At 39.2% G+C, this 18,451-nt stretch overlaps 2 protein-coding genes across 2 annotated transcripts in view; one reads left to right on the top strand and one right to left on the bottom strand.

Moving 5' to 3' along the window:
• Positions 1-871: 871 nt before the first annotated feature.
• esr1 (estrogen receptor 1) lies at positions 872-16,345 on the top strand (the record flags this gene model as incomplete). The annotated part of the gene is made up of 8 exons (XM_081379558.1): positions 872-1,332; positions 3,452-3,675; positions 7,997-8,113; positions 8,830-9,162; positions 12,532-12,670; positions 13,867-14,000; positions 14,967-15,150; positions 15,718-16,345. The coding sequence occupies 8 exons, from the start codon at positions 872-874 to the stop codon at positions 15,938-15,940; spliced, it is 1,815 nt and encodes a 604-aa protein (XP_081235684.1). The 3' UTR covers positions 15,941-16,345.
• Positions 16,226-18,451, bottom strand: part of syne1a (spectrin repeat containing, nuclear envelope 1a) — a gene marked incomplete at its 5' end in the record, with an annotated part of 117,926 nt that continues 115,700 nt past the window's right edge. The window contains one exon of the mRNA XM_081379556.1: positions 16,226-17,964. Coding sequence (XP_081235682.1) covers positions 17,703-17,964 — 262 coding nt within the window. The 3' untranslated portion in view covers positions 16,226-17,702. The remainder of the gene's footprint in view (positions 17,965-18,451) is intronic.

The raw sequence follows: 18,451 nt of genomic DNA, 5'->3' as shown, positions 1-18,451 counted from the left end.
TCCCTTGTGAACCTCTTGCAAAAATCATTCAACAAAGTTAATAAATTATTTGAAGTATAATTCCCCATGTCTGCAGCATGTAAAGTGGAAATCCAAACGTTCTGGCAAGTGAATCAGGTGGTGACCTCCTATCTCTTGTTTACCTGGTTGCCACGACCTGCTCTGAAGAGTGACCTCCAGTATCGACCTGTCTTTAATTTGTTTACCTCTTCTTTTTCTCTTCTTTTTTTAGCCAGAGCGACAGACATTGAAAGGGCACGGGAAGTCAACGATACAGTAGTGAGGGGATGCATCAATGCTTCTTGTGATGGGGCTAAACTTATGAATCAGAGGGTTGATTTGAATTTTGGTAAGGACGTTGGTTTCATTTTCACAAGAAATGATATTCCATGTGCTCTGTTGATCTAGTGTTTTATAATCAAGCGTATCATTCTATTAATAGTTTCAGTTGAGTTTCCTGTCCTCTCGGTTTCCTGTTTAATAGAAAAGCACCTCACCTCAGACTAGACTACACCTTCCAGTTGTAGTGTTGCTCATTGTGTTTTATCCTTCCTTTAGTGTAATATTTCAAGCTAGAAAAAGGAAAAGGAAAGAAGGAAAAGGTATTTTAAGAAAAAACGAAAAGGAAAAGGTATTTTAAGAAAGAAATAGAAGAAACAGGCAAAGCAGCCTCACATATCTTAGAAAAACATCACATTTTGACTCTCAGCCCAAGAAGGACTGGAGGAGTAGGCAGAGCAGTGGGGCGGAAGCAAAGTAGAACAAGGGAGAGAGATTTTGAGAAAGACAGTGGGAGGTGGAAAAAAAAAGACACAGTCTTTTGGTGGTTGCTTATGAACAGATTGTACCCTAAGGTTGCGTGTGTGTTTCCATGGTGATGTCTGGAGGGCAGACTAGCGGAGAGGCTGCTGGTGCCAGGCAGCGACACAGGACCAACCTGAACCCGGAGAGAGAAGACCTGGAGGGACTTTCCTCACCGCCCACTGCCCACAAACTCTCGCCCATGTACCCCAAGGAGGAGCACAGCGCAGGGGGCACCAGCTCCTCTGTCAATTACCTTGATGGAGCCTATGAGTACCCAGACCCCACACAGACCTACGGCACCACGTCACCCGCAGAGCCTGCCTCTGTCGGGTACTACCCGGCTCCCACGGACCCCCACGCGCCCCCCGCTGAAGAACATCTGCAGACGTTAGGCGGCGAATCCAGCAGCCCTCTCATGTTTGCACCCACCAGCCCTCAGCTGTCCCCGTACCTGAGCCATCATGGAGGACACCACTCGACCCACCAGGTGTCCTACTACCTGGACACCTCGTCTAGCACAGTCTACAGGTCAGTGCAGCTTGAGATATGAGCTCTGGTTGTGTTGATGTTTTGGACGCCATTGTAGGTGCAGAATTCCCAGTTCTAAATGAACTAAAAAATAAAGTTGGTATACAATGGTTTTAAGATCTTTTGTAGAAACTGAAAATCATTTGTTTTTATTTCTTAAAATCAAGTTTCTATGGCCATTTTCATGTTGAAATCAAGGTTAAACTACAGTAAATAGGAAAGGGAACTATATAAGATGTTTAAGATCATAAAACAGACATGAAATACTGTCAGGTGTCCATTTAATCAGATGAGGTTGTTCTGGGGGTCATTTACACCTGATATATGATTCATTGAGGCATAATGTTTGGTCTAGCACTCAAATCCTGCTAGGATACCTGCTTACCAAGGTTAATTTTTACAAACAACACCTTCAGAAAACCTGGTGAAACCATTCTGGCACATTGTACACTTATGCTTACTAACCATGACTTTTGTAAGAATTTAAGTACCATTATTAGCCAACATTTACCATTTGAACATTTACACTAAACTATATTTTTTTTAGCCATTACAGATTTTACAATATTTTAAAGGTGAAACTTATTTTAAGACTGATGTGTTGCATATACAGTATTTTATACGTATTGAATTTAATACATCTTTTTTTATGTTCCTAATTGTTATGGCTATAGGTTTGTGAGTTGTGTATGACTAATATTTAATGCTAGTTGGTCTTTGGCATGTGTGATCATTTAGTTTTATTGAGAATGTGCATGACTTTTCACATGCTTTTTCCCCTGCAGGGCATGTATACATTTTCTTTCTCTTTACAGACTAAATGGTGATGAGATGTTGTTGGTCAGAAAGTACATGCTGATCTCGTGGTTAGAACAGGATATGATTCTTTCTGTATTACCCTAAAGAACAGATCATATTTTGCTTATGTGTGTGTAGATTGTGAGAAATCATTGAGTATGTTTAAGGAATACACAGACATATACAAAGCACTTGACCTTTTCGTGTCCAGTGTCACATCGAGTGTTCTCTGACATATACTCTGTGCTCTTGAACTAATTACGGTTTATTTTAATTTGTTGTTACTTTATGCTCTATGTTTGTGCTGTTAATTATTAGTATTAAGGTTAGGATTGTAAACACCACTATACGACATGGGGACTGAAGTACACCCGTCACAAAAAGAAGTGTACATTTGTAAAGTTTCTGATTCAATCCTGTCTGTAGACCTTGAAGAAAGTACAATTAGTGAAAACAACCGTGGTATTGGAATTATCACGTCCTGTCTGAATGCACAGGGAGCACATTTTTCACTTTCAAATAAACTAAGAAGAAATTATTTAAATAAATAAAAAATCACAGCACATCCTGAAGAGACCATTTTTAGTAAAAACCTGTTGTTTAAATCTTTTGTCAAAGGCGTATGTTACAGTTTCACTTCAAGAAGTGACATTGCATCTCTGCTTTAGGCTGCTTGGAGACCTCAAGTTTGACAGTTGGTGACATTGGACATCACTGCAGTCCATTTATGAGGTTATGCAATATATCTGCTGGACATCAGAATTAAAGATAAAATAAATATTTACAAACACTGGAACAAGGGGTCAAAAGGAAACGGGGATGGTCACACTGGTCAGCTGTTACCAGTCACGTACATGTTCTCCTTAGACATTACAAACTTGCATCTCAAAACCTTAACCACGATGTACAAAATAATGGTAGTTTATTGATTATCAGATGATTTTTGTTTGTTTGTTTATTTTTAAATAAATAAAAGTGTTGGATAATTAATTGTGTATGCTCATTACCTTTATTTTACACTTACATGCTCACTAAAAGTACATTTTTAATAGCACTTGCTTTTAAGGCCTACATTCCCAATGTAATTTGTTAAAATACGATAGTCTTCAAAATCTGTCATTTATCGACCATAACATGGAAATAATTAACCACTTATCTATATCAACCAGAATTTTAAAAGGCCTAATTATTTGTAAGCGTTCCATCTAGTGAATCAGTAAAACACAAAAGTCAGTTTGCCCTCAATGGTGGTTGGAACTTGGCCTGGTTGTTATCATTATTATTTACTGTATATTGACATCTGACCTCTGTCTGTCTCCAGGTCCAGTGTGGTGTCTTCTCAGCAGGCAGGTGTTGGTCTGTGTGAGGTGTTGTGCAGTACGACTGACAGGCAGGAGATGTACACCGGATCAAGAGCTGCAGGAGGGTTTGATTCAGAGAAGGAGACACGCTTCTGTGCGGTGTGCAGTGACTATGCCTCTGGTTATCATTATGGAGTCTGGTCCTGTGAGGGATGCAAAGCTTTCTTCAAGAGAAGCATTCAAGGTAGCCAGCATGTTACACACGCAATCCTTGCTGTTCTGGACATCGGCACGGCTGTGATTCGGCTGCAAGTAGCCTACTTACAGATAAGCTTTGCTGACATTCAGAACCGATTGTTTTACAAACACGAATATTAAGTAACTTACTTTTATTGGAGTTAATTTGGTCTATTTTCTATTTTTGCCACTGAAAATAGATCCAAACAAAAAGTGGGCAGTCAATTGTTCCGAACATGGCGAAGTAGCCTAACCTGTTGAAGTGAATTATTAAATGACTCACTCAAAAACACAGCAATTGTCGCCACCTATTGGCGAAACGATGTAAGAAAGGATCACCGAAAAAATCCCACCATTAATGCTCAAAAGTTTATTGGGATTCGGAACGCACAAACACGGAACAATCACACAGAACACGTTTTGCGTTAAAAAACGGGAGATGGAGCGCAGTGGAGTGGGGATGCAAGGTTTAGAAAATCGCTTTTTGTTCTTAAATTATTAATTAATTATATATTCTCACTAGGCGTAGGAGCACAGCTGCTTGGGCGGAGTGATTAGCGCAGCACACGAGACGCCCTGTTGATGGTTCCGTAAACAAAGTAGCCACTCCGCCCAAGAAGCTGTGCTCCCACGCCTAGTGAGAATATAGTTCCCAGTATTTATACGATTAAAAATGGTCTCTGTCTCATATAGCCTTGTTATTTGTACACGCTGTGACTATACAGATCACACAACATGTAAATAGGAAAATGTTTGCATTATTTTGTCACTTATTGGGATTAGAATGCTACCTTATCCATTTACATCCAGTCTTTGTGCTAAGCTAGGCTAGCGGTGGGTGCGTCAAATAACACTTACAGAACGCACAGAAATGAAAAAGGTATGTATGGACTTATCTAACTCTGGGAGATACTGTGAATAAGCTAAAGTCCCAAAAAGTCGGAGTGTTCCTTTATCTTGAATGACGCGTTTTTTAAAACGCTGTGTCATGCGCGAGACGCGGCAAAAGACGCGACGCTCGACCACACAGTCGCGCGTGTTTACATAGTTAAATAGCAAAGCAGTGAAGTGGAATGCAAAAACACCGATCTCATGTGATTGACAGGTTATCCCACCCTCGCGCCAAAAAACACGTCATCAGAGAAGAGATAGCCTATCACTGCAAGGGTGATGGGAAGTTATTTTGATAAAAAGTCATCATGAAATCAAAATGGACAAATCTTTTTTTTTTTTATGGAATATTGCATAATTTCACTAATAAATGACTCGGATAAACATCACAGTAGAGATGAAAAGACGGTCGCAAATTCTGTTTTATGCTAACTTTAAAGGTTACGAGGGCACATGAGTTAAAAAATAAAATAATTATGAGCATGGGCAAATTATTTATAATAAATTGTGCAACACTGGATTAAAAAACAAAAATTGTCCATTTTAATTTCATAGTGACTTTAATAAAGAACATAGGCCTACTTGCTCAATAAAAATTTGCATTTGTTGATTGAATTCTAGTAGGCTATACAATATGCATAACAATGGGCATTAATAATCCTCTGATAATCATCCTCCGCATCTGCAAGCAATACTAAAATTCATCCTTTAAAAAAGGTTGATAATTTAGAGCACATAGTTTTCTCAGTGAGTCACCTATTATGTCCGAAAATATATGGGTGCTGGCAAAAAGATAAAGTTATTAGATTTTCCTTGATTCATTGATTCTATTTTCAATTCACGCCCTTGTGCTTTCAAATACAATTTTGAATGTGTGAAAATGTGCAGTATGTAATCATCCTTGCATGTTCACTATTGTCCTCCCTTTTAAAGGTGACAGAAAAAGGTGAAAATCAAAGTCTCACATGTGCTAAATCTGACGAGAGGCTGACATGTACAAAGACAGCTCACAGATGTCTCTGCCTGCACCTTATTTGCAGTTCTGTATTGTGTTGGAGGGGGTGCAGACCTGGGTGGGTTTGGTGAGATGAGAGGCCGAGTAGATGTTTTGAACTCGACCCTGACACACAAGCTCCTGATGAGCTCTTTCCTGGGGCAGGTAACTGCTGCTGATTTAACGGCCATTTTGGTGAGGAAAACTGAGCGAGAAACTGGAGGAAAATTACTGTAAGTGTGTGCCTGACAAATGGGTTTTCAGGACACACTGGGTGAGGGGAATTACAGTGAGAAGAGAATGATAGAGAGACATGATGTTTAAAGAGAGAGAAGACAGACAGGACAGGAAGGCAGAGAGAAGAGCAAAAGCAAGACAATAAAACAGAGTAAATACATTTTTACTTCCTGCGATTTGAATTTGAGTATCCTATATATAATTGATTCATATAATTTGAATTTGAGATTCCTGCAAATTTCTTTTTTTACAAAAAACTTAATACCAGGTTTTCTATGAGGAATAAACAAACTTTTTACTTAAAGGTGAACTAAGTAACTTTTTTTACCTTAACTGAACAGCTTCGGAGTCATTGGAATGGTTATATTACTTATTTCGGGTTGAATGGTGGTCGTTTCGCACCCCCCTGGTGCCCGTGAGCGGAAAATACGCACTTGCAACTTTGAGACGGCGAGCCGCCGGCCGCCGCGTCAGGAAGACTCGCGTGATATCAGGTCTCGCGATGTAAACAATTGCTTTACGGCCAAAAGAAATCTGCTAAAATGCTGTCATTATTGCGCTCCCTCACGCTGTCCGAACCCGAATGAAGAAGACGTTTTAAAGAATGTCCCATCTGCTTTGATGTCGTTGATCTACTAGCCTCTGGTGTCTGAGAATCACCAACGAGTTTTTACAACAGTGTTGTCAAATATCTATTCCGAAGCTGTGGGGGGAGCTCTAGAGAGAAACCTGCGAGCAAAAAGCGAGAATACAGCGAAGAAATCCCGAAGCTACTGAGTGCTGCTTTAAAAAAATAATAATAAAAAAATAAGATTTACTTAAAGATTACTTTAAGATTCAAAACAGTGCGACCCGCCAAGGCATGGACTAAAGGTGTCCTGTGGTATCTGGCACCCAGATGTTAGCAGCAGATGTGAGCACCTGGAGGGTGTGAGGAGCCTCCGTGGATCGAACTTGGTGGTCCAGCACATCCCACAGATGCTCAATTGTATTGGGATCTGGGGAATTTGGAGGCCAGGGAAACACCTTGAACTCTTCATCATGTTCCTCAAACCTTTCCTGAACAATGTGTAGTGTGACAGGGTGCATTATCCTGCTGAAAGAGGCCAGTTCCACCAGGGAACACCATTGTCATGAAGAAGTGTACCTGGTCTGCAACATTGTTTAGGTAGGAGGCACGTGTCAAATTTACATTCACATGAATAGTCGGACACAGTTTCCCAGCAGAAGCATCACACTCCCTCCTCCCTGCCATCACTTCTCCAGGTAAATGGTGCACACATACACGGCCATCCACGTGATGTAAAAGAAAACAGGACTCATCAGACCAGGTGACCTTCTTCCACTGCTCCAAGGGCCAGTTCCGACACTCGTGTGCTCATTGTAGGGGCTTTCGATGGTGGTCAGGGGTCATTATAAGCACTCTGATTGGTCTGCGGCTACACAGCCCCATACGCAGAAGAGTGCGATGCACTGTTTGTTCTGACACATTACCATCATTAAAATTTTGTGCGACTTGTGGTACAGTTGAAGACTGTTGGTAAATTGGTAAATTCTCATCACTGCTGATCGAAAGCAACCCACAAGTTTAGAAATTTGAAATTGTTAAAGTGATTTTGTTGAGCAGTAGTTTCAGGGACTGAGTCTTTCTAATGGGCACGGTGGTGTGAATTGCTCTCAACAGTTCCCAGGGCATCTTTGCTAGCCACCCAAAATGTCTTAATGTCACAAAAATGTTTTTGCTACTATGATTTTGTTCACATCCAAATTTTGCGATCAATATTTTGGATTCTCTGTTGTATAATATCCTATTGCAAACATACCTCACTAGGATTATGTGCATGGTTTTTGGATGTCCGTGTGTATGTGTTTGTGTGTAGGTCTGTGACATTTCTGGCTGTGACACACTCATCTAATTTAAAATTTCATCTGGAGCACTGGAACAGCATGTACCTGCTTTCAGTGCTTAATCAGATCCAAGGCCACTGATGCACTGCACTGCACTCTTTGTCGCTTGTGACGGAACAATATTTACACATCTCTAATACGGAGTTAAAAAATAAAAAACATCTCTGAAAGCTGATCTTAAAAAAGTAGTAAAATAAAGAAAGATCTGGCATATGCTTATGCATTTAGCTGTTTAAGCAAGAATTTGAAGGTTAAAGAATGATCAATAACAAGCTCTACTTCGTTCCTCTGCCTCTAGGTCACAATGACTATGTTTGTCCAGCGACCAACCAGTGCACTATTGACAGAAACCGCAGGAAGAGCTGCCAAGCATGCAGACTACGCAAGTGTTATGAAGTAGGCATGATGAAAGGAGGTACATCAAATATATTCCTACTTTTCTCTTCCTTTCTCTCTCTTTAAGTCTCACATAAACATGATCATGATTTTAAGCCTATAGGCCTATGTGTGTGTGTGTGTGTGTGTGTGTGTGTGTGTGTGTGTGTGTGTGTGTGTGTGTGTGTATGTGTGTATGTGTTAAATGTAAATTAAATGGGGTCAGCCCTATGTTCCCACAGCCCTATGTTCCCACGGCCCTATGTTCCCACATTTCTAAGAATTTTTTTTTTTTTTTACGATTTGTCTAAACCCCCAGTTACGGGTAGGTTTAGGGGTGGGGTCAGGGGTGGGCCATTTGTGGGAACATTGTCTAAACCCCAGTTACGGGTAGGTTTAGGGGTGGGGTCAGGGGTGGGCCATTTGTGGGAACATTGTCTAAACCCAAGTTACGGGTAGGTTTAGGGGTGGGGTCAGGGGTAGGCCATTTGTGGGAACATTGTCTAAACCCCAGTTACGGGTAGGTTTAGGGGTGGGGTCAGGGGTAGGCCATTTGTGGGAACATAGGGCTGTGGGAACATAGGGCTGTGGGAACATAGGCATGCTCCCAATTAAATATACACACATATACAAAAAGGCATGTCTCTCATCAACTACCTCATATAATCAGACAAGACAAGCTTGTTCACGTGTACTGCACAGGCTTTCATCTTTCTCTTTTTTCAAATTGTTTGGCCCGCATCTTTTCCATTGCAGGTATTCGTAAGGACCGCGGTGGCCGCGCTATCAGGCGTGAGCGGAGGAAGAGCGGTAATGAGTATCGTGACAAGAGCTACAGTGAGCTGTCAAGCTGTGTCGGACTGAGGACAGCTCAGGACAAGAGGAAGAAGAGCAACGGCGGGGTGGTCAGCGCTTTATGCATGCCACCTGACCAGGTGCTGGTGTTGCTTCTGGGTGCAGAGCCACCGGCCGTCTGTTCACGTCAGAAGCACAGCCCCCCGTACACCGAGATCACCATGATGTCCCTGCTCACAAACATGGCTGACAAAGAACTCGTCCACATGATCGCCTGGGCTAAGAAAGTACCAGGTGAAATCTTTCAAAGATCAATTAAAGTTGCTTTAATTGTGAGCAGGGGCGGACTTTACCATTAGGCAAAGGTCGGCAATTGCCTTGGGCCCCGAGCTACTTAGGGGCCCCCAAAATGCCCTATTAACTTATGTCTAAGTTTTTTTTTTTTAATTATATATTTCTAAAACTCCATTTGCGAAAAATGGCATCAAATCATTAGTGTCGCAGACAGGAGGGGGCCCCCCCGCCTCACTACATTGGATTATTCCATTATCTCACTTACTGCGCATCTGCGAAAGTGACAAGGCTGTGCCAAAAAACTGACGGAGAAAAAGAAGTGATTGACAGACAGAGTGTACAGAGTGACAGAGACAGAGTAAAAATGAAGCGAAGCTAGCTACCCAAGCGGTGCTGAAAAAAGGAGGAAGCGGGAGGAAAGCAAAAAGTCCGTAAAGGTGCGCGGCGCGAAAGATAAACAACACGCAGTAACAGGAGGACTGGGAAATACACAAACAGAGCAAGACGAGTCTAAACGCGAAAATTTAAAGTTTCGAGGTTACCCAAGCGGCTCAAATAAAAGAAAAAAGTGAAAAGACGCTGATAAGTATTATTACGGCTACTGTTGGGGATACAGATCAGGAACAACAACGTCCAAGTCCAACGCACAGAAAAATCGTGAAGCAAAGAGGACACGGAGATCGACAGACAAAACTGAGCAGTTTATGAATCATGATATTTAAAAAAATCTCAGCTCTCAGATTCTGTCAATTCTATAACGAAATACAAACAATAAATACCGTTTTGCCGTTTTAATGTTACGTGACAGATTCCTTTAGCGGCACGTGAACTGATCATCTCTAGCTAATAGTAAATAAACACGAATTAACAATGTTGAAAGATACCGTATAACTTACCGAAATGTATATTCCTCTTTCATAATATCGATCAATAAGTGTTTTTCAACCGTGGAAAGCTGTAAAACAGCTGGAGAACAATCGTCACATAACTTTACCTCAGGAAAGCCATTTAATTGGCTAGAAAAATAAGAGCTATTATAGAGAGTATTTGGCTAAATATGTGTAGGCTACTATATTACTTATTTTAACCTTAAATTATACCAGCTGATAGGGCTTTTTTTTCTTGAGAAAAAGTAACGCCTATCTTGTAAAACGTTACCTAATATTTATCCAAATAAGTCAATATTGAATCAAATCACAAGAATTGAATCGAAATGGTGAAATTTGTCAAGCAAAAAAAAAAAAAAAAAAAAAAAAAAAAACATAGCTTACCAGAAATTGTACCATGTAGGCTAAACATTGTAACATGTTTCTGTTTAGGAGTAAAGAAGTGTATGCAGGGTTTAAAGGGGACGTTTTTTCTCCTCTCTAACCTTTACATCCCCGTAGATTAGCTTTACCTGCCTATCCACCATTCAGTCCATACATATTTTTTTCGCTCTCTTTTAAAGATTGGATGGGGAGGGGGCCCATAGCTCTACCTCGCCTTGGGCCCCCGATTTGCTAAATCCGCCACTGATTGTGAGTGCAGCATCAAAGGAAATGTTTTTAAATGTGAAGGAGGCACTTCTGAGAAAGTGTCCCCGGTGACAGCCTTGCCAGTTTTTGTAACCGTGGCAGCAGTTTTCAACAGCACAGGTGGCAGAGATTCAAATGGCGAGGTCACAGACACAAAGATAAAGACCATGGGTGTTATTACAGTGATCTGTGCTGCGGCTCAGTTCGATTGGCCTCCAGCTGAGCTCAGCACACATGAAGACACCTGCTGGGACTTTAAGGGAGACATTATATTTAATGTTCAGATTTCTTAATTAACCCTCCTCGGAGAAAAATAAATACAACTACAGATAGATACAGCGGACAAGACTTTAATGTTGTTATATGTGGGGGTGACAACACCAAAATGTCATATTCCAGAATTATTTACTGAAACATGCTAATCATTACTCTTCTAACCCTCTTTTATACATCACAAAGGAAGGTCATTTCAATCATAGAAATGAAATATGCCTTATTTTATTTTTTTATTTCTTTATAATGTATGCATCACTGATATTACTAGTATTAAAGGGGACCTATCATGCCCCGTTTTACCAAATGTAATATAAGTCTCAGGTGCCTCCAGAATGTGTCTGTGAAGTTTCAGCTCAAAATACCCCACAGATCATTTACAACACCATATTGTAAATGCCCATTTTTTAGTGGAAGGAAAAACATGCTGGTTTCGTGCATGTATCTTTAAATGCAAATGAGCTGCTGCTCCCCGCCCTACTTTCCAGAAGAGGGCGGAGCCTTTACAGATACTCTGCCAAAAACTAACAAAAGATCTGTTGGTTTTGATTATCATCTCTATCGCGGTCACGCTCACATGACATTTCAGTTCTTCGTCATCATGAAAGTTTATTATCTGCATCCATTTTAAAGCCATATCAGTCTAAACTCCTGATACATGGTTTTCTGAGTGCACACATCCACGCGGACAGATATCTGGCTGTTAGACGGCGTGTCCCGTGAGTATTAAACTTTCTCTTTCACATCTTATTGCGCTTAAACTGTCAAATACACACAAGGTTATGTCAAAAACACACAAAGTACACAGTCGGTTGTGTCTGTGAATGTAAACAGCAAGTAAAGAAATCGAATGTGTATATTATATCTGTGTATTAAAGTGAAAACAGCGTAATATACAGTATACTGCTGTATATGCTGTTGATATGAATAAAAAAAAATAATAATAGAAAATCACTCATTGCTCTTGACTGAACAACTTAGTAGCTTTAATAATTTAATAATGCTGTTAAATGCTCTGGCGTGGAGATAAACATGGCGGACTGTGTACAGCTCACTCAGGGGAGGAGCTAAGGCAATAGGGCAGAGTCCGTCAGCAGTCGTGGGCGGGGCCTAAGCATTTGTGATGTCACAAAAGCTACAATCTGCAAACGGCTTGTTCTGAGACACTGCTTATGATTTATGGGGATTTAAAAAAGAGGATTGGGTGGATTTTTACTATTATAGGGTGGTTGTGTACACACAGTGCGGACACACATTTATGTTCAAACACCATGTAAAAGTGAATTTTGCATAATAGGTCCCCTTTAAATTTGATTTGCAACCCGTCCTACAGATGTGAATGATACCTCAAATCATGCAGCTTGTTGAGAAGAGGTGGGCTGTTACTTTCCTAAGTGATGTTGGGTGAAAAATCCCATAGATTTACATTGAAGGAAGGACCTTAACCATATTTAGGGAATATGCTAATATGCGAATATGCTAATTTTCTGCTCAGGAAACAATTCCTTTAAAAAACATCTTACTGATCACACATTTGTGAAGGGCAGTGCAAGAAGTATGATGTGACTGTTCTCTCCAGGGTTCCAGGACCTCTCTCTGCATGACCAGGTTCAGTTGTTGGAGAGCTCTTGGCTGGAGGTGTTGATGATCGGCCTCACATGGAGGTCCATTCATTCACCTGGAAAACTCATCTTTGCTCAGGATCTCATCCTCGATAGGTACTGGATATTCTGCACCTCCTCTTGTAGGACAAAAAGCAATCATTAAGTATTTCCACTTTTTTTTGCATATATACAACTCATTTAGTAAGGCTAAAGAAAAAAAGCTCAAACCTAATCTAATAACTATTTTAGAAGCACTTTTATTCATCTATTTGGACATGGAAAAGTGCAGTCACAATTTGTGAAGCTTTGAAAACACATTCAGTTGTTTTGATTACATTTAGCCTCGCTTGACTGTTAAGAGTAATGGCAAAGCACCAACATGCCGTGAGAGAAACCTGTGGGAACACCTGTTATACTCTAATGAAATCCTGGCTTTATTTTAGTCTCATACAGCTTTACATGATACTGATGCTGTGAGTGTGATTGTGAGCTTTTCGAGATGTCACATTGACCAGATGCATTCCCTCTACGTATGACTAGTTTTGCCTCTATTTCTTAAAGAACATTGAGCAGCATGTGGTTTTATCCCCCGCAGGAAGGATGAGCCCTGCAGAGGGATGTGCCTTATAAAATGAGATTGAATGATTGTAAAACGAAAACTAGATTGTTAAAAAGGATGTGAACTATTTACCCGAAAGCCTTGTGCTCCTCTTCAGAAGGCACAAGTAGCATGTAATTAAAGAGGACCTGATTGGGAACCGAACAAGCCTCTTTAAAGGGCTTTTGAAGAACAGCATCATCGCTGACTGAGGAAATACGAATCTAATCAAAACTAGCATCCGTAAAAAGTGGAGCAAAGTGAGCTTGGAAGTTTATTATAGCATCCTGGAAGATGAAAGAGAGAGAGTGAGTAAAATTGGGAAGAGACTGAAATGACAAGATAAAATTGTTTTATGAGAGAGAGAGAGAGAGAGAGAGAGAGAGAGAGAGAGAGAGAGAGAGAGAGAGAGAGAGAGAGAGAGAGAGAGAGAGAGAGAGAGAGAGAGAGAGAGAGAGAGAGAGAGAGAGAGAGAGAGAGAGAGAGAGAGAGAGAGAGAGAGAGAGATGCTAAGATAGGATAAGAACTGATGAAAGACAGAATATCTACAGAGAGTCCATCACAGGTCCAGTCTTTGCTCTCACACAAGCAGCAAACTGCATGTACAATGCTCACAGAAAGAGAAAAGAAGGTCCATTTTAAGGCACGTATCACAGTAAATGTCACAAACGATCTCCTAGCATATAAAAAGTGCTGGTCTTCCTCTTTACAGGAATGAAGGAGAATGTGTCGAGGGGATGGCTGAGATTTTCGACATGCTTTTGGCGACTGTGGCTCGATTCCGCAGTCTCAAACTCAAGCTGGAGGAATTTGTATGTCTTAAAGCCATCATACTTCTCAATTCTGGTGAGTCTGTGGTAACAGAAAGTCAAACGGATCATTAATAGCCTCTTTAGATTTGATTTGAGTACTTGGGAAAAGAAGAAACTTCAGAGCTTCCTTTGATATTATGTAATTATACAGTTCCCTGGAATACTTCATTCTGATTGGTCAATCATTCAGTCTCCTCCACACATGTTATGTTCTAGATAAACAAAAGAGCTTTTCTAAACCAGTGCTATGCTAAACTAGAAGGCTAAACTGTTAGCTTGCTAACTGAAGGCTAAAAACAATGAAAGGGAAATGTTTGATTTTAAATGTATTAAATAAATATAGTTGAATGTAACTTTTTATGTAATTAAGTCAGCCGGTCATTACCACAAAATAACCCCCTTTATGATCCCTTTTTTGGAATCCCTTACTTATTTAACTGTGCACTGCCTTATAAAAGTTTATGGTCGGTAAGTTTTTTTTAAACTTTTGAAAGTCTTTTCATGCTCATCAAGGCTGATCAAAAGTCCAGTAAAAACAGTAATATTTTACTCCAGCCTTCAGTCACATGATCCTTCAGAAATTATTATAATATGCTGATTTGCTGCTCAACAAACATTTCTTATTTTTATCAATGTGAATTATTATAAAAACAGTTGTGGTGCTTAATATTTTGGTAGAAACTGGGATATGTTTTATATATATATATATATATACAAAATGTTTTTCTAACATTAAAAAGGTCTTTACTTTTGATCCATTTAATGCATCATTGCTATATAAAAGTATTAGTTTCAATCAAAAATAAAATAAAAAAATACCGGTAAATAAATCCTCAAACCTGTGCATGCTAATGTACTCAGCATCATCTATGCATAAAATAATGTCATCACTTATCATTCTAATGCATATCACACACACACACAACCCTAAACATGTCCCAGGTGTCAATTCATATGTAATGTTTAAATAGTAATTACTTCATCTTTTCTGTCTGGTCAGGTGCATTTTCATTCTGCTCCAGTCCAGTGGAGCCCCTGATGGACAGCTTCATGGTGCAGTGCATGCTGGACAACATCACTGATGCCCTCATTTACGGCATTAGTAAATCCGGTGCCTCTCTGCAGCTGCAGTCCCGGCGTCAGGCGCAGCTCCTGCTACTGCTCTCCCACATCAGACACATGAGGTAAACTCAGATCGATAACAAATCAAAACATTTAACATATACCGTACACTACCATTCTAAAGATTTGGCTCTGTAAGATTTTATTTTTCATCATGGATGCATTAAATTGATCAAAAATGTCAGTAAAGACTTTTGCAATAATTATATTTCATTTTAAAATAAATGCTGTTCTTTTGGACTTTCTATTCATCAAGGAATCCTAGAAAAAAAAAAATCATGTTTTTTGTGTGTTCTACAAAAATTAAACAACACAACTAATTTCAACATTGATAATAATAAGAAATGTGTCGAGCACCAAATCAGCACATTAGAATGAGTTATGTTAATAGAGTTATGGCTCCTGAAAATTCAGCTTTCCATCACAGGAATTCAAACAGAAGACAAAAAAATAATTTTCACAATATTCCAGTTTTTGCTGTATAAGAGAGTTGAAAAGGGTGTTTTACCCACCTGAGGGTACCTTCTTCCCTTTATTAGCAACATAAATAAGGATATTTTTGCTGTAATATTATTATTATTTAAATCAGTCAAGCACGTTATATCCGTAATGTTTTGTTTTTTTGAAAGCAACAAAGGAATGGAGCACTTATACCATATGAAATGTAAGAATCGAGTCCCGCTGTATGATCTTTTGCTGGAGATGCTGGATGCCCAGCGATTCCAATCCCCAGGAGAGGTGCAGCGACTGAGGGCACAGAGTGAGAAAGACCCCCCGTCCACACCGTCCACCAGAGGACCTGGAGCCATGCAGCCCAACACTGCCTGTCTCAGCCAAAGTCCAGACCCCTGACCCATGTGCCATACACAATCCCAACAGCTGCAGTAATAAGAACTGTGATTCGAAACAAAGGTGGAGTCTCTCCTTGTGCCTTATCAGAGTCCACTTTAGATTTTAATCTGGAAATTAACACATTTGAAAATGAACCTATTTGTAGAAACACACAGGTTGGCTCCTAAACACTATACATCTATGGTCACTTGATTCATGTTTTTTGTCAACGCTTATTACAGGGATTCAAGACATTTTCTCAGACTTGAGAAAAAGGGCTCTTTTTGGTGCATTGAGAGACAGTTTTCTGTAGAAACTGCTAATTCTTTTTATTTTATTTTAATATCTATTGAGTGACAGCTTTAACACCACAGACTCACTCAAAAAAAAAAAAAAATACATTAGAAACTAGCATTTTTGCAATTAAAATCTGTTTAATTGCTGAACATTTAGACATTAATTATTCCGCCACTGGATTAGAAAACAGCTGGTGTTATATTGACATTTCACTGTCCAATCTGATCTGAAGTGGTTTGTTATAATTCTATACATTATGGCAAGAACAATAACAATAGCTATGTATAATTACAATCAGCTCTTAATATAAAGTAACATGAACACTAATAGAAAGTGTGAAAACAGCAGAGGAGAAAAGTTACTCTTAGAACAAAGAAAAAGTAATTTCATAAAACAGTTTATGTTAATGCATCATGATTTATTCTCACAATTGCAGAGCTATTTCTCGATACGAATCATTGCTCTTTTTAATGTTAACAATAACGTCATTTTAACTCGAGTGATCAGTGGTGACATTAGTAGCATCTTTTTTTCTACAAAGACGTTCACTTATTGGTTGGCTGATATCACAAAATATTAAATCCTATTTTTGCTGTATTAAAGTGCTGTAATCGGTTTTATGGCCATGTTAACATGAGCTAAATTTCATCAATGTGAAGGAAAATGACTGTCTTGTATTACGATGTAAACTACATTGTCACATTTTTCCGCAAATCTGTGAATGTTTTTGGTCATTGTCCAGTAGACTTGTACTTTGCATTTATCAGCTATTATATTTGATACTTGAATGTTATGATTGGTACAGTACAAGTTTTGATTTTGAAGGACCTACATGTGGAAATGTTAATTTGGCTCAATTAATTATAAAGAATAGTTGAAAAATATACTAAATGAAAAGATGTGTCTTTATTGTCAGCATTAGCAAACTGTACATAGATAAATAGGCATAGACATTGTAATCATAATTAATGTTTTTGTCATATTGTTATATCACACAAATTAACAGATGATGGTAATGACTGTTTTACATTTCTGGACAAAAATAAAATAAAAATTGTGAACATGCCATAAAATAAAAATACATTTGAATTGTCATGCAAAATCGTATTTAAATAATATTGAAAATAACTTTTTTTCTACAGTTTTAAATAATAAAAAAATAAAAATAAAACTTTCTTTAGCCTAAGCAAATAATTTTGGCCATTTTCTTGGACGGTATAAGTGCAGTACCTTATGCTTATGTCAGTGCTATTTAGTACATCATTATATATGATTTTTCCTCTGTTTCCTTGGGACAGAAGAGGTTCACCAGTCTGGCTGTCCAACACTGGTCTACACTGCAATGAGTTCAAGAGTACACAGTTTAGTGAAAAATTAAATTAGCAGCAGTAACTATACAGGAACAGGAACAATCCGCTTTGGCTAACACTAGTCCATTCTGTGTCCTGCAGTGTAATATGAAACATATGAAGGCATTAGTAAAGTCTCATACAGGTGGTGGGCCGTTGGTGTAGCGGAGCATGGGATGAAAAGAACGGGCGAAATTGTTGGCATGGGCACAGCTGTAATCCTGCTCAGTCATGGGTACCAGACAGGTCAGGCCCACTATGAGCAGCAGTAGGAGCTGCAGTGGCAGAGCCGCCCGGAGCACTCGCAGCAGAAAGGGCTGGCAGCGAGCCACAGCAGCGCCACCTTGTGACCCGGAGGAACCAGAGCGAGACGAAGCGCAGCCAGAACCGCTGGGCAACCTACAAAACATCACACCAATAGATTATCATCTATAAGTCCGTTCTAACGACACGCACGGAAATGTCTCGAGTAACACAGAGCTTCTGCTATTCAGTTTTTAAAAAGTTAACCATCTTAAACCAAGCAAAAAAATGTTTTCGTGCCTGTCATTGTTTAGCTATTTGCATATTATCATAACTCGCTGAAAGATTGCACACATTAAATCTCTAGATGGTTTGTTCTCGGACAGATATCGCTTCCCATATTTGTGTTATAATCAAAGACACTTCCATATTTTGTAATACTTCATAATATATTTCATTAAGAAGTCACAAAAAACATGATATAATGCTTAACAAATCAGTAATATTAAATATATATGAATTGAGATGTCAAGGCATTTCTATCTATTTCAATGTAAAAAAAAAAAAAAAACTTTTGTTAAGCATTACATACATGTTATGTTTGTTAATGTTGTTAATGAAAGTTACTATTAGGTTTTACACA

Source organism: Scardinius erythrophthalmus (genome assembly GCF_964197995.2).
Source record: "Scardinius erythrophthalmus genome assembly, chromosome: 11".
In the NCBI taxonomy this organism is placed as follows: domain Eukaryota; kingdom Metazoa; phylum Chordata; class Actinopteri; order Cypriniformes; family Leuciscidae; genus Scardinius; species Scardinius erythrophthalmus.
Note: the sequence above shows the minus strand (reverse complement) of the source record. Positions and strands in the feature narration are given on the sequence as shown.